The sequence below is a fragment of the Erythrolamprus reginae genome, chromosome 2, assembly GCF_031021105.1.
Source record: "Erythrolamprus reginae isolate rEryReg1 chromosome 2, rEryReg1.hap1, whole genome shotgun sequence".
Classification (NCBI taxonomy): Eukaryota; Metazoa; Chordata; class Lepidosauria; order Squamata; family Dipsadidae; genus Erythrolamprus; species Erythrolamprus reginae.
This window is the reverse complement of record NC_091951.1, coordinates 290,907,755-290,920,911: the sequence shown is the minus strand read 5'-3', so window position 1 is coordinate 290,920,911 and position 13,157 is coordinate 290,907,755. Positions and strand designations below refer to the sequence as shown.

At 39.2% G+C, this 13,157-nt stretch overlaps 1 protein-coding gene across 6 annotated transcripts in view; it reads left to right on the top strand.

Moving 5' to 3' along the window:
- Positions 1–13,157, top strand: part of CSNK1G3 (casein kinase 1 gamma 3) — a 75,914-nt gene that overhangs the window by 45,651 nt on the left and 17,106 nt on the right. For 4 of the 6 annotated variants that reach the window (XM_070742854.1, XM_070742850.1, XM_070742851.1 and 1 more), the window contains 3 exons: positions 2,099–2,247; positions 4,586–4,681; positions 8,149–8,244. In XM_070742854.1, coding sequence (XP_070598955.1) covers positions 2,099–2,247; positions 4,586–4,681; positions 8,149–8,244 — 341 coding nt within the window. The remainder of the gene's footprint in view (positions 1–2,098; positions 2,248–4,585; positions 4,682–8,148; positions 8,245–13,157) is intronic. The other 2 variants (XM_070742856.1, XM_070742852.1) reach the window with 1 other exon arrangement.

The window sequence follows — 13,157 nt, the reverse complement described above, 5'->3', positions numbered from 1 at the left end:
CTGCAAGCAGTGGACCAATTTAAATACCTTAGTAGCATCTTGTCCCGTGCAGTGACAATTGACATTGATGTCAACTGCAGAATCACCAAGCAAGCTCTGCATTTGGCAGATTTTCAACCAACATGTGGGACCGTTGTGGAATAAGCCTTGCTACAAAGCTTAAAGTCTACCAGTCAGTAGTGCTAACTACCATGTTGCATGCCAGTGAGCCTTAGACTGAATACAGGAGGCATGCTAGGCAATTGACGACTTTTACATGATCTGCCTCCATAGAATTCTGAGGATCCGGTGGCAGGATAAGGTGCCAGATATAGACGTCCTGTCCAGAGCAGGCCTTCCATCAATTCCCACCCTGTTGATGAAAGCCCAGACACTCTGGGCAGGCCATATTATTATGCCATTCCATCACATCCCTAAACAGCTCCTCTATGGTGAGCTGTCTAAAGGAAAGCAATCACACGGGGGACAAAGGAAGCGATACAAAGACACTTTGAAAGCCTCCTTCAAATCCCTCAATATTGACTCCACCTCCTGGGAAACCTAGCACAAGATTGAGCAACAGGCCACATGCTGATCCACCAAGCCTGCCAGACATCTGAGGACAGAAGAACAATCATAGCAGAAGAGAAGTGAGCACTCTGCAAAGCCAGAACTTCAAATGCTGTGATAATAGTGACCACACATGTCTGCCCAACATGTAGCAGAACATTTTGTACCCATATAGGCCTTACCAGCTCCCTGCGAACACATCGTGGACAGCCCACAAGATGTCAAGATCCTCTTCGAACACATTGGCTGAACATCATCAGAAGAGCTCACTATTTCTGCAAACATTTTCAAATGAAGCAGTGAAACTTTCTCAATTCTTAATCATCTTCATGAAAAACATCCAGGCAAAAATGATAGACTGACTATTTCAGAAATGTTCATAGGTTATTTATGAAACATTAAACAATATGTCCTACAAAAAAAAAAGTTCTAAGAAGGCCAGACACAACAGACGTTACTCATTTTACTGTATTTCAGAATTTATTGCTAACAGAGTTTATTACTAACTCTGAAATGGCATTGATGAATGTCATGTTTGCAGGAAGTTATGTCTATAGCAATGCATCAAGAACTAACTGAACTGTTGAAACTCTTACCAAATAGTAATACTGTGGTATAAAGGAACATTGATGAAATGGGTAATGATATTGAAAACAATAAAATTCTCCCTATGGTTGGATAAAGCTGTGGACAGCAAAGTTTTATTAATGGACTGAATATTATATTTTGAAGATAACTTTATATCCTATAAGAAGATATGCAGCTACAAAAAGTCTTATAGCTATAGGAAATCAATTTTGTTGCATTAAAAGCATACATTGAAAATGCCAGCAATCCATTAAGGAACATTATTGCTGTGTGTAATTGATAAGAGTTCTGTGGAAGGAAAATGTTGCAGATTTATGGGATTTTTGAAAAAGCAGCTCCAAACATTTTCTGTATTCATTTTATACTTCACAAGAATTGCTTTGCTGACCATTTTATGTCCAAACGTACAGAATTCACTAAACATTGTGGTAAATGAAATAAATAAAATTCAATTGAATTACAAAAGAATAAATTCAGAAATGGTATTTAGCAGGTTCTGTCTAGTTCTGGAGAATCAATAGCAGAAGAGTAGTTCGGAGAACTGGTAAATACTATCTCTAACTGGCCCTGCCCCATTTACTTCACTGATTTTTATCCATTAATTTTGAAATTGAACTGGCTGCAGCATTGCTTTATAGTAATATTTAATAAATGTTATATTTATTAATTTATAGTGGCTTTTCATTCACCCAAACCCTTTCACTGGAAAAATAGCCTGATGGTAAAATGTTAGAAAAATAGGTTGCATGCTTCTATACTCCCTCCAAGATCTTTTGATGACAAATTTGTTAGAAAAAACACATATAATTTGAATAAATTTAATAGTTAAGAAGTATGTATATTAAATGATAATTTATAAAGATAGATTTCTCTTTTTAAGCATAAAAGCTTACAGAAACTTACAGAAATTGACACTATTTTTCTAGCAGTTAATATTACCAATGTTTCTTTATTCCTGTAGAAGAAATGGCTACCTACCTTCGTTATGTGAGAAGGCTAGATTTCTTTGAAAAACCAGATTATGACTACTTAAGAAAGCTCTTTACAGACTTATTTGATCGGAAGGGTTACATGTTTGATTATGAGTATGACTGGATTGGTAAACAACTGGTAAGAGTACTTCAATATGTTTTTATATTATTTAAAAAATGGAACAGTATAAAAATATAGTAGCCTTTATTTAGGTTACATTGAATGGTCTTATATTATTTAGGTAGTATTTTATTGCTCCATTCTTTATGATAAGATTATATCCTAGCTTTCTATGCGTTGATACAAAATGGTTGTAAAAAGGCATAGCATATAGTTAATATTTTTTTAAAGCCATTCAGCTCACTCTAAAGCTAATTCAAATTAGAACGACCCTGTTAAATATAAGATGTTGATTCATTCTGTTAAAAAGTAACGAAAGTAGTTCATTTTTGTTGAGAGGATCATACTTCTCTTATGTGCCAAACAGGGAAGAGTTGAGAGTTGAGCAACATGAGGTTACATGCCTAACAAGGATCTGGATTTTTTTTGCTAGTTTTGGTCATAATCAATTTGTCAACTAGTATGTATTTACAATGATTGCAGTGTTGTGGGGTCATGTGATCACCATTTACAATCTTCCCAGTTACCTTCTGACAAGTTAAGTCAAGGAGGGGAGCCAGATTCATGAAATAGCCCTATGATTCACTTGGCTACTGTAGTGATTCTCTTAACAACTGTTGAAAAATGGTCATAAATTGGGAGCAATTCACTTAACAACTGCTTTAACATTCTGATTAGGGCAGTGTTTTCTGCTTGATAGTTCATCTGGTATTAATCCCTACTTATTTGAGTGTTGGCTTATGGAAGGTGGGGGAATGTGTTTTGGTCTTTTTTGTTTCCTTCTTAGCTTTTTGTTTTTTCTTTTGAATTGTGACTATAATTTGTTTTTATATGTATATTGATGATTGATTTGTTTACATGTCAAGCTTCCAGAAATTCCTCAACATTTTTTAATTTAGCTTGGTCTAGGCCAGTGATGGTGAACTTTTTCCCCCTCGGGTGCCGAGTGCCCACACCCATAATTCAATGCCTGGGGAGATTAAAAAATGGCCTCCTCACCCCACTCCAAAGACCCTCTGGAGTCTTGAAACAGCCGGTTTCCCAATTTCTGGTGAGCCTGATAGGCCTGTTTTTCACCCTCTGCAGGCTCCAGAGGTTTCCCTGGAGCCTGGGGAGGGCGAAAACGCCCTCACCTGCCTACCGGAGACCCTCCAGAAACTGAAAATACCCTCCCAGCATCTCCATTCGAGCCAAAAATGAGCTGGCCGGCATGTACATGCATGCTGGCCTTGAGCTAGGGCAACAGCTCACGTGCCAGCAGATATGGCTCTGCATGCCACCTGTGGCACACATGTCATAGGTTTGCCATCACTGGTCTAGGCTCTAGGGTACTCTCAGTTTTCCAGTTGAAACTGAGTTTTTCCATGTGTTGTGAAATTACGGATTTTTTTGTGTGTTTTATGACCGGGTGAAATGATCCTGGTTCGTTTGTGCCTGTCAGTCATCGGAGAGCCGGTTGCGAAGGGAGCGCAAGGTTCTTCCCAGCTTCCAGGGCACTGCTATTTAGGTTCTTTTACCCTCTGCGCATGCACAGAACGCTTTGCATATGCACAGAAAGTAAAAGAACTCAAATGGTGATGTCCGGGCAGGTGGATGGAGCCTCACGCTCTCTTTGCAACTGTCTCTCCGACGACTGACAGGTATAAGCGAACCAGGAGCATTTCACCCCTGTTTCTGAGTACTTCTAAGTGTTAATGAATGCAGTGTGCTAGTTTCTGTCTGCCTATCCTACATAATAGCTGTTGCAGTACTTAAAACACTTAAATTGTAAATGGCTCCTTTAGGCTCCTGTTTTCTTTCTTGGGCTACTGGGTCTTTTGATTTACCATATTTTTCAGAGGATAAGACGCAGCTTAGTTTTAATAGTTGGGTAAAAATCCTGCCTACAGGTATTCATCTGGCTAGCGTCCTTAGTCTGGTCAACTTCAGTATATTAGTTTGCTGGTTTTGAGCAGGATAAAAAAATCAGTTTCTAAAGCAGGCATTCACTCAGTACCTCATTTATGGCTGAAAAAAAGCTTTGAAAAAGCTTCATTCAGAGTATAAGACACAACCAAATTTTCAGCCTCTTTTAAGGGGAGAAAATGTGCATCTTATACTCTGAAAACTACAGAATGTAAGATGTTTTAAAAGAATTTAATTGATTTGTCTATTGTGGTGATTAATTTACTTATTATAAATTAATCTTCTAATCAATGAAATTATTCCCTTTGTCCACATCTGCCAATAGTAAAGGCTTGCAAGTCAAAACTAAACTAAAAATAAACTTTCACTATTCCCCCCTCTCAAAAAAAAAAAAAAGTTAACTGTTGTCCCTTTTTTCTTATCATGTGCCTCTGTAATGCATTATTTGCAGCCTACTCCAGTGGGTTCCATCCATTCAGATCCTGCGATAACTTCCAATAGAGAAGCACATCTACACAGAGATAAGATGCAGCAGTCCAAAAATCAGGTATGCTATCTAGCAATATTGTATGCCAGTTTCATGTTGCATTGTAATAGTAATAGATTCTGACTAAAATTATATATCATTTGTTTCTTTGAAGAAACATTTACTAATACTGTATCATTGTTTTGACTTTAGTCTTTAAATAATCTTGTATAATACTGTATTGTACAATATAATGTTTAAAAGTTATTATTGTTAGTACAGGTATCATTAAAAGGAATTTGAAAGTTTAATAGTGCATTTGAGATTATCCCATTGCTGTCTTCAAAGGAAATTTCCCCCTCTATTCACAGTGGTTAAACATATAATCATGGGAATTAATTAAAGTTCTGTATAATCAGTATCCTCTTTAGGTCAGGATTTGAAGCCAGCTTCAAACACATATTTTACATATTTTATTACTGAATTTTGTTTCTTTTGAGAAGTAATATTGATGCTTCTAAACTAATTTATTTGGCCTAAGAAAGGGAAATTTCATTCTGTAGAAGTGATTCCGTGACTTTCATTTGATGTTTTTGTAATAATTGAAGTTGTTTATTCTGAATTTTTTTATTTAAAAAAGTAAAACAATGATATTTGAATGTAAAATTAATATTATTATAATTCCTGTAACTAATTTGACTTTTCGTAAAGTTTTTGGAATGGAAAATAACAACATGGAAAATATTTTTTGTGAGCAAGAACGAGTGATAACTTAGTATAGTGTTTTTCAACCAGTGTGCCGCGAGACATGGTCAGGTGTGCCGCGAAGCTCAGAGAAAGAAAACAAGACAGAGAAAGAAAGAAAGAAAGAAAGAAAAAGAGAACAAGAGAGAAAGCAAGCAAGAGAGAGAGCAAGAGAGAGAAAGAAAGCAAGAGAGAGAGAGAGAGGGAGGGAAGGTGGGAGAGAGAAAGACATAGAGGGAGGTAGGGAGGGAGAGAGAAAGAGAGCAAAAAAGAGGAAAGAAGGAAGAGAGAAAGAAAGAGGGATGGAGAGAGAGAGAAAAAAGAGGAAGGGAGAGAAAGAGGGAGAGAGTAATAGAGCAAAAGGGAGGAAGAGAGAGAATTTTTTTGTCCAATTTTTTTTAGCGCCCCCCCCCCCCTCAATGTGCCCCATGGTTTTGTAAATGTAAAAATTGTGCCGCGGCTCAAAAAAGGTTGAAAATCACTGACTTAGTATACTGTACTTTATTTTAACTGAGTGATAAGATACGCTATTCTATTTTATCTTAATTTTTGTCTTTGTGGATATTTAAGTTTTTCCAGCTCTGAAATCTGAGAAAGGAAGTAAGGAAGGAAAGTAAGGAAGAGGGGAAAGGAAGAAAGGGAGGATGGAAGGAAGGGCGAGATACATGAAGTAACAGAGAGGAAGGAAGATACAGGAAGAAAGGAAATGAAGGGAAGAAAAAGATTTCCAGCACTCCCTGCCAGCTTCCCACAAGGAAACTCAATAGGGAAGTTGGCAGGACTTGTTCCTCTCCCCCCCTCCCCAAACTTGTGCTCATCATGTTTCTCTGTTCCTCACTAAGGAAATATATCTGAAACAGTAGGCACTGGTTTGCTAGTAATAAAATTTATATTAAATTTGTCATCTTGAAATTATATTTAAATATAAAATAAGTTATAATTTTAAAATATAGGAAGATAGGTTATGGACATATCATTTTTTTAGTATTTAAGCATTAAATTTGACTATAATTTGATGTGTATAAGTTAAGAGTGCATGCCATGGAAATACTGAAGTTCTCATTTTATTATCTTGTGCTCCTCAGTGAAAATTATTGAGGTGTTTATGAAATGGGAAACAAAACAGTATTTTTAACAGAAAGCCTGCATAAAACATTCTGTTAGAATATTTTAAGATGGCTGTGTCTTAATGGAACAGAACTAAAAACATTTCAAGTATTGGTAGCAGTGAACACTCATAAGAAGTTCCTTGCCCCCTTTGTTTTTCATCCACATGAGAATGTAAGAATAGATAGAATAGAACTCTATTGTTACATCTATCTCCCTAAAGTGTGTGTTTGTACATGTGTGCATGCCTTTTTCAATTAACAGTTAGTATCTTCATCTACAAATATAAATGCTCTCAATTAAAAAGACACAATTTATCAAGCACAAATTGATTTGTGATGAAGATGAAGCCAAGAATAACAATTACTGTATAGCTATACTGAGTGCAGAAGTGCGTTGCTTATTATGCAACTACTTTGTATTAATGAACACCACTCATTCCCACTTTAACTATTTTGACAGATTCTGCCAATAGCAATGCCCACATTTACAGTTCACCTGCAAAATCAGGAGTTATTGTATATACTTATTTCAAACCTATATTTCTGCAGAATAAAATACAGCAGAGATTTAATATTCTATGTTATTTTCAATTTCTGAAAGGGATCCTGAAGTTCAGTGTCACGATAGCACAGAAGTGCTAAGACAGCAAAATGCCTTCCATCTAGTTCAATAAATTAAATCAGCATAAAATCATCTTTGTATTTCTAAATGAATGCCTGAGATTTCTTATCTGTAGGCAAATGTCCAGACTGCCTACCAAAAGTTTCAACAGAGTAAACTAAGACAGCATCTTTTCATCACTTTAAATGTACTCTAGTAACTCCGTATTAACAAGCACAATAGATAAGATCAGAAAATACTCTAAATACTTTACATTACTCTAAAATCAAAATTAAAAAATGAAATCCCAAAGAGGGCTTGTTTTAGAGAGCACATAGATAAAAATATAGTCAGCAATATAAGCATATTGTGGCTCCACCACAATCGTATACAGTCACAGCAGTCCTGTTCTTCCTTTTTTTATGCTTTTATCAACAAAAGTTGAATCTGGAATGGCAACTGACTTAAGCATATGGTGCATAATTACCTTTCCACTTCTTTGCTCCAGTAGTTCATTTTCTCTTACCCAAGCATATATTAAACTTGATATCGAGTTCAGAAAATAAAATCCCAATTTCAGCAAGTAAGAAACACTCAAGTTGCTTGAAGCCATACTTGAAATGATAATAAAAAAAGTTCAGTTTTGTTCCATTCTCAAACTCTCAAAACACCCTCAGACGGTGGTTTTATTTCAGGAAGATATTGCTTGATCAGCTGATTCATAATCAAAATGGTTCTTGGAATCATTTTGCACACCCCTAATTATTCAGAATAATTTAGAGATTATTTTTCTTTTAAAAAGTGTATAATTTCCAAAATTAGTTCTCCAAATATTTTTATTCTGCATGGGATTCCATGTTTTATGTGTTGTTAAATGATTATACTCATTGTTATGTATCTTTTCAAAAGGGGGGCTTTAAACTGATTTGTTTCTGCATTTGTACATGTTTTAGTATACATGCATAGGCTTCTATGCATTTTTGAGCTATTTATTTAGAATAAAATACAATTAATTAGCTGCATGATGTGTTTAATTTATTTGGGTTTCTTTTCCTCCTCTTGTATGCATGCTTAATGCATTATATTACTGGCAGTCAACAGACCACAGGGCAGCTTGGGACCCCCATCAAGCTAATCCCCATCACTTGAGAGCTCACCTGGCAGCAGACAGACATGGTGGCTCGGTACAGGTATTTTCTGGTTTTTTGCATGACTATTTCCACATCTTAAACTCCTTGGACAAAAGTGGCATGTGTTTAGTTGCCATTTACATCTAATTGTGTCCATAACTATACGTCTTCTATAAAATCCATAATAAAAAAAATCAGGCAAAATTATTTTTGTTTCTACAAGTGCTTGTAGAAGAACAGCCATCTGCATTTTGAAGAAAACATATTTGGATGATTCTTAGGCAATATAGTTTTCACTGAATGATGTGTAGTGAAAATGGCAGTGTCATTAGAGCTTCAAATGCTTGCTGACTACTAGTAATATTTTCATCATATAAATCACCCTTTATAGTAACAATTTCCAGCTCCTGTTTATTGCCCTTTTATGCTTATGATTGAAAACAAAATTGATATTCCTGTTATTATAATAATCCATTGGAAGTGTAATCAAATCTAACTCCCACTTTATATCATCTGCCTGGTTTGTGAACATTGCTTAATTAATGTATAATATATCTCAAATATATTATACTTATGTAGCCATTCATTTTTCCTAAAACAGTCTTGAAAAACAAGTTTACTAAAGCCAGTAAAAGTATTTGCAAGTCCTTGTGATGTAAAGAGAGCTCATATATCTATGATTACCGGTATATAAATTTGTGCAAAAGAGAGAAGCCCATGGAAAATTCCCTGTCACCTACAATTCCTTCTCTGTTTCAATAATTATCTGGATTATCTCTTGCTGCTTTCCCAGCAGTCCTTTTATAACTTTGATGTCCTTTTCTTTTGCTTCTGCCAAAGGGCATATTTCCTTTTTTAAAACCACCAATATCTCTCCATTGCTAATTATGTATCTTTTTTGTATATTTTTGAATTGCTATATAGCAATTTCAAATCACCCAGACCTTTTAAAAAGGTATAGTTGAATAATCATTTGTCTAGCTGTAGTTAGCTAGTCTGCTGTTGTCTCTCATACTTAATGATAATCTAATTTCCTATATTAAATTACTGTAATTTGCATTGGAGACAGGATTAGTGATTTAGGGATAAGTCATAGAGATAATAATGCTCTACTGCAGCGGTCCCCAAACTACGGCCCGCTGAGGTCATTTACCCGGCCCGTGGCAGCGTACGAGATTTTACCATCTATAATATACTAAGTTCCGAATGTCATCTCCACTCTGCTGCCGAGCGTCTGGCGGCGGCAAGGAAGAGGAAAGCCAGGAGGGCGGGGAGGAAAGCACCCTATGGCAGAGCAGCAACAGTTCCTCTGAGAAACAAATTGGCCAATTGCTTTCCTCCCCGCCCCCTGGCTTTCCGCCTCCTCCTCCTCCAGACGCTCAGCTGCAGACCGTCTTTGTCCCTCCAGTGCCGCTTTTTTGCTTTTTTTTTTTTTGCACCGGTGAGGTTTGTGCGCGCTTGGGCACTTTTGGCGTGTGGGGGGTCTGCTGCGGAGAGGGAGAGAGAGAGAGAGAAAGAGGGAGACATAGAAAGGGAGTGTGAGAGAGAAATAACGCAAGAAAGAGAGGGAGAGAGAGAGCGGGAGAGTGCTGCTTTTTTGCTTCTTCGCTGCCCGCGGGGAGCCTGGAAGCCCTGCAAGAGCGTCTGGAGGGGGCAGTAAACAAGACCGGCTCTTCCCGCGGGCAGCGAAGAAGCAAAAAAGCAGCACTCTCCCGCTCTCTCTCTCCCTCACCGGTGCAAAAAAAACGCAAAAAAAAACGAACGGAGGCGGCGGCGGCGAGCTCAAGGAACCAAGAGCCGGTCTTTCTCCGCGCTGAATTGTTGCAGCTTCTGAGGCCGCATCCGCCTCCAGGCGAAGGGATCTCCTCGGTGGGCAGCCTCGGTCCGAAAAGGACCGGCTGTTGGCCCCTTGGCGGAGGCAGAGGCGGCCCGGCCGCCCACCGAGGAGATCCCTTCGCCTGGAGGCGGATGCGGCCTCAGAAGCTGCAACAATTCAGCGCGGAGAAAGACCGGCTCTTGGTTCCTTGAGCTCGCCGCCGCCGCCTCCGTTCGTTTTTTTTTGCATTTTTTTTGCACCGGTGAGGGAGAGAGAGAGCGGGAGAGTGCTGCTTTTTTGCTTCTTCGCTGCCCGCGGGGAGCCTGGAAGCCCTGCAAGAGCGTCTGGAGGGGGCAGTAAACAAGACCGGCTCTTCCCGCGGGCAGCGAAGAAGCAAAAAAGCAGCACTCTCCCGCTCTCTCTCTCCCTCACCAGTGCAAAAAAACCGCAAAAAAAACCGAACGGAGGCGGCGGCGGCGAGCTCAAGGAACCAAGAGCCGGTCTTTCTCCGCGCTGAATTGTTGCAGCTTCTGAGGCCGCATCCGCCTCCGCCAAGGGGCCAACAGCCGGTCCTTTTCGGACCGAGGCTGCCCACCGAGGAGATCCCTTCGCCTGGAGGCGGATGCGGCCTCAGAAGCTGCAACAATTCAGCGCGGAGAAAGACCGGCTCTTGGTTCCTTGAGCTCGCCGCCGCCGCCTCTGTTCGGGCGAAGGGATCTCCTTGGTGGGCGGCGGCGGCTGCAGCTTCAAGAGACCAACAGCCGGTCCTCGTTGAGCTGAGCTTCCTTTGGCTTCCTTCGAGGCGGCAGGTGAGCTTTGCAGTTTTGCCTCGAAGAAAGCCAAAGGAAGCTCAGTTTGGGGGCGGGCCTGAAGCCACCGCCGCCGCCTACTCTGCCCCGCACTTAGTCTGCACCGGGCAGCTCTGGCGGGCGCGGGGCAGCAGGGCAAGCCGCGAAGGTGGCGCAGCCAAACGTGGGTCGAGCGGGAGGGCACTGAGCAGTTGCGTAGGGTGGCGGTGGGGCGGTTGGCTGCAAGGCACTGGCGCCGGCGGCAGCTTGATGTGTTGCAGGACGCCGCACATTGCTGGCGCTGCGCTGGGCATGGGGCTGGCACCTCTGTCCCGGCCCAGCCAGTGGGCCAGTGCCAGTCCGTGCCCATGCCCAGCGCAGCGCCAGCAATGTACTGCGACCCGACGTTGGTGCCACTGTCTTGGAGCTTCTGCTTGCAGCCGACTGGCTCGCGGCGCGTTGCAGGGCAGAAAAAAAAAGAAGAGAGGAAGGAAGAGAGAAGAAAAGGAGAGAGAGAGAAGGAAAGCATGAGAGAGAGGGAGAGAAAACAAGTGAGAGGGGGAGGGAATGTGAGAGAGAGAAAGAGAAAAATGAGAAAATGATGGAGGGAAAGAACGAGGGAGAGGGAAACAAAACAAATGAGACAGAAGGGAAAAAAGGGAGAGGGAAGAGAAGTGGGAAGGAGGGAGGGAGGGAAAGAAGAAGAAATGGAGGGAACAAGGAAGGAAGGAAGAATGAAATGAATTGAGGGGTGGAGGAAGGAAGGACTTTTTGGGGGGGGCGGTGTAAATTTTTTAAAAAATTTCTCTCAACATACATTCAAACAATACAATGTACCATCTAATTTTCCCTGAATGAAATGCAGTATTTTGTCAGTAACTAATATCAATCATCAAAAAAGTTGCAAAAGTTTTTTTTTCTAATGTTGTGATCCAGGTACATACTTTTCTTTTAATTAAATTCCCTCCTTAATGTTCCTTCTAAAAGTACAACACCAATTATATTTCTAACTTAACCATTATGCCAAAGTGCTTTCTTCTTTCTTTATATATTTTTCTATAAATATTTTTCTATATTTTTCTATAAACCAAGAAAACCTTGTATAACCAATCAGATGTTAACAAAAGAAAATTAAAAACAAAACATAAACATATATGAATCTCAGACTTCTTTCCCCCCCCAAATAGTACGTTCCCATTTTGTTTTTTACATTAAAATAAGGTATGTGCAGTGTGCATAGGGATTTGTTCATAGTTTTTTTTATAGTCCGGCCCTCCAACAGTCTGAGGGACAGTGAACTGGCCCCCTGTGTAAAAAGTTTGGGGACCCCTGCTCTACTGCATGATGCATTCTGCTTTGTTGAAAGAAAATTAGACTGCTTCATTTTTTGAAACCTGCCCATAATTCCTAAGTAAAAAGGGTATGTGCATTGTAACTAATATTGAAGTATAACATTATCTCCAAGAAAATGGATTTTGTTAATTATTGTTTTTTATGTTGTTCCTGTAAAATGTCAGATTGTAGTCCTAAACTTATATAGACTTTTAAAACAATTTGTAGCAATTAACATTTTAGTGTTTGCTTAGTGCAGTTTTTGAAAACTATGTAACAAACTTCTTTGATACATGTTAACAGCATGTCGAAAAGATGATTTGATTTCTCTTTTGAGTACTTCCCACCTTACTCAGCCTTCCGTAATCACTTTGTCAACCTTTGTAAAATATATAGTCCACGAGTCCACAGAGAGGGGCAGCATATAAATCCAAATAATAATAATTATTATTATAATATAGGAAATAACTAAAGATTCTCAGTGATGAGAAGTAGTAGTTCATCTATGCAAAGTGATTTCTTTTTTTCTAAATTTTGTTCCTGATAATGAATAGACTTCATCTATTTTCTTTCTTTAAAATAGTTTCCCAGCATTTGAAATACTAGTCTGTATTACTAAATTTGGCAATCATAAAGCAATCAACAGCATTTAAAGAGAAGATTTTTGGAATCAAAATTAGCTGACTTGACTTGAAATAATCTGTTGGTAATTATTATATTCTTAAGTCATTCAGAATTGCAACTTGGTTGTTTTTGTACTCTGCCTTCAGTTTTATTCTGCATTTTCCATTTCCACTAAAGCAAGGGTGACAAACTGGCAGCCCGCAGGCTGGATGCATCATGCACAGGCCACACCCACCCCATCTCCATGAAGGGAAAAAAGTGTTGCAATATTTTGTATTGCTAGCACCATTTTTGTAGATGGCTTTTTCTACAAGCAGTTGGAGAATGATTAATAATGAATAAAGGCAGGACAATGTTGCAAGATCCAAACTGGGTTAGTCATCAGGACCAAAGATTTATTTTTCTGAGCTTTC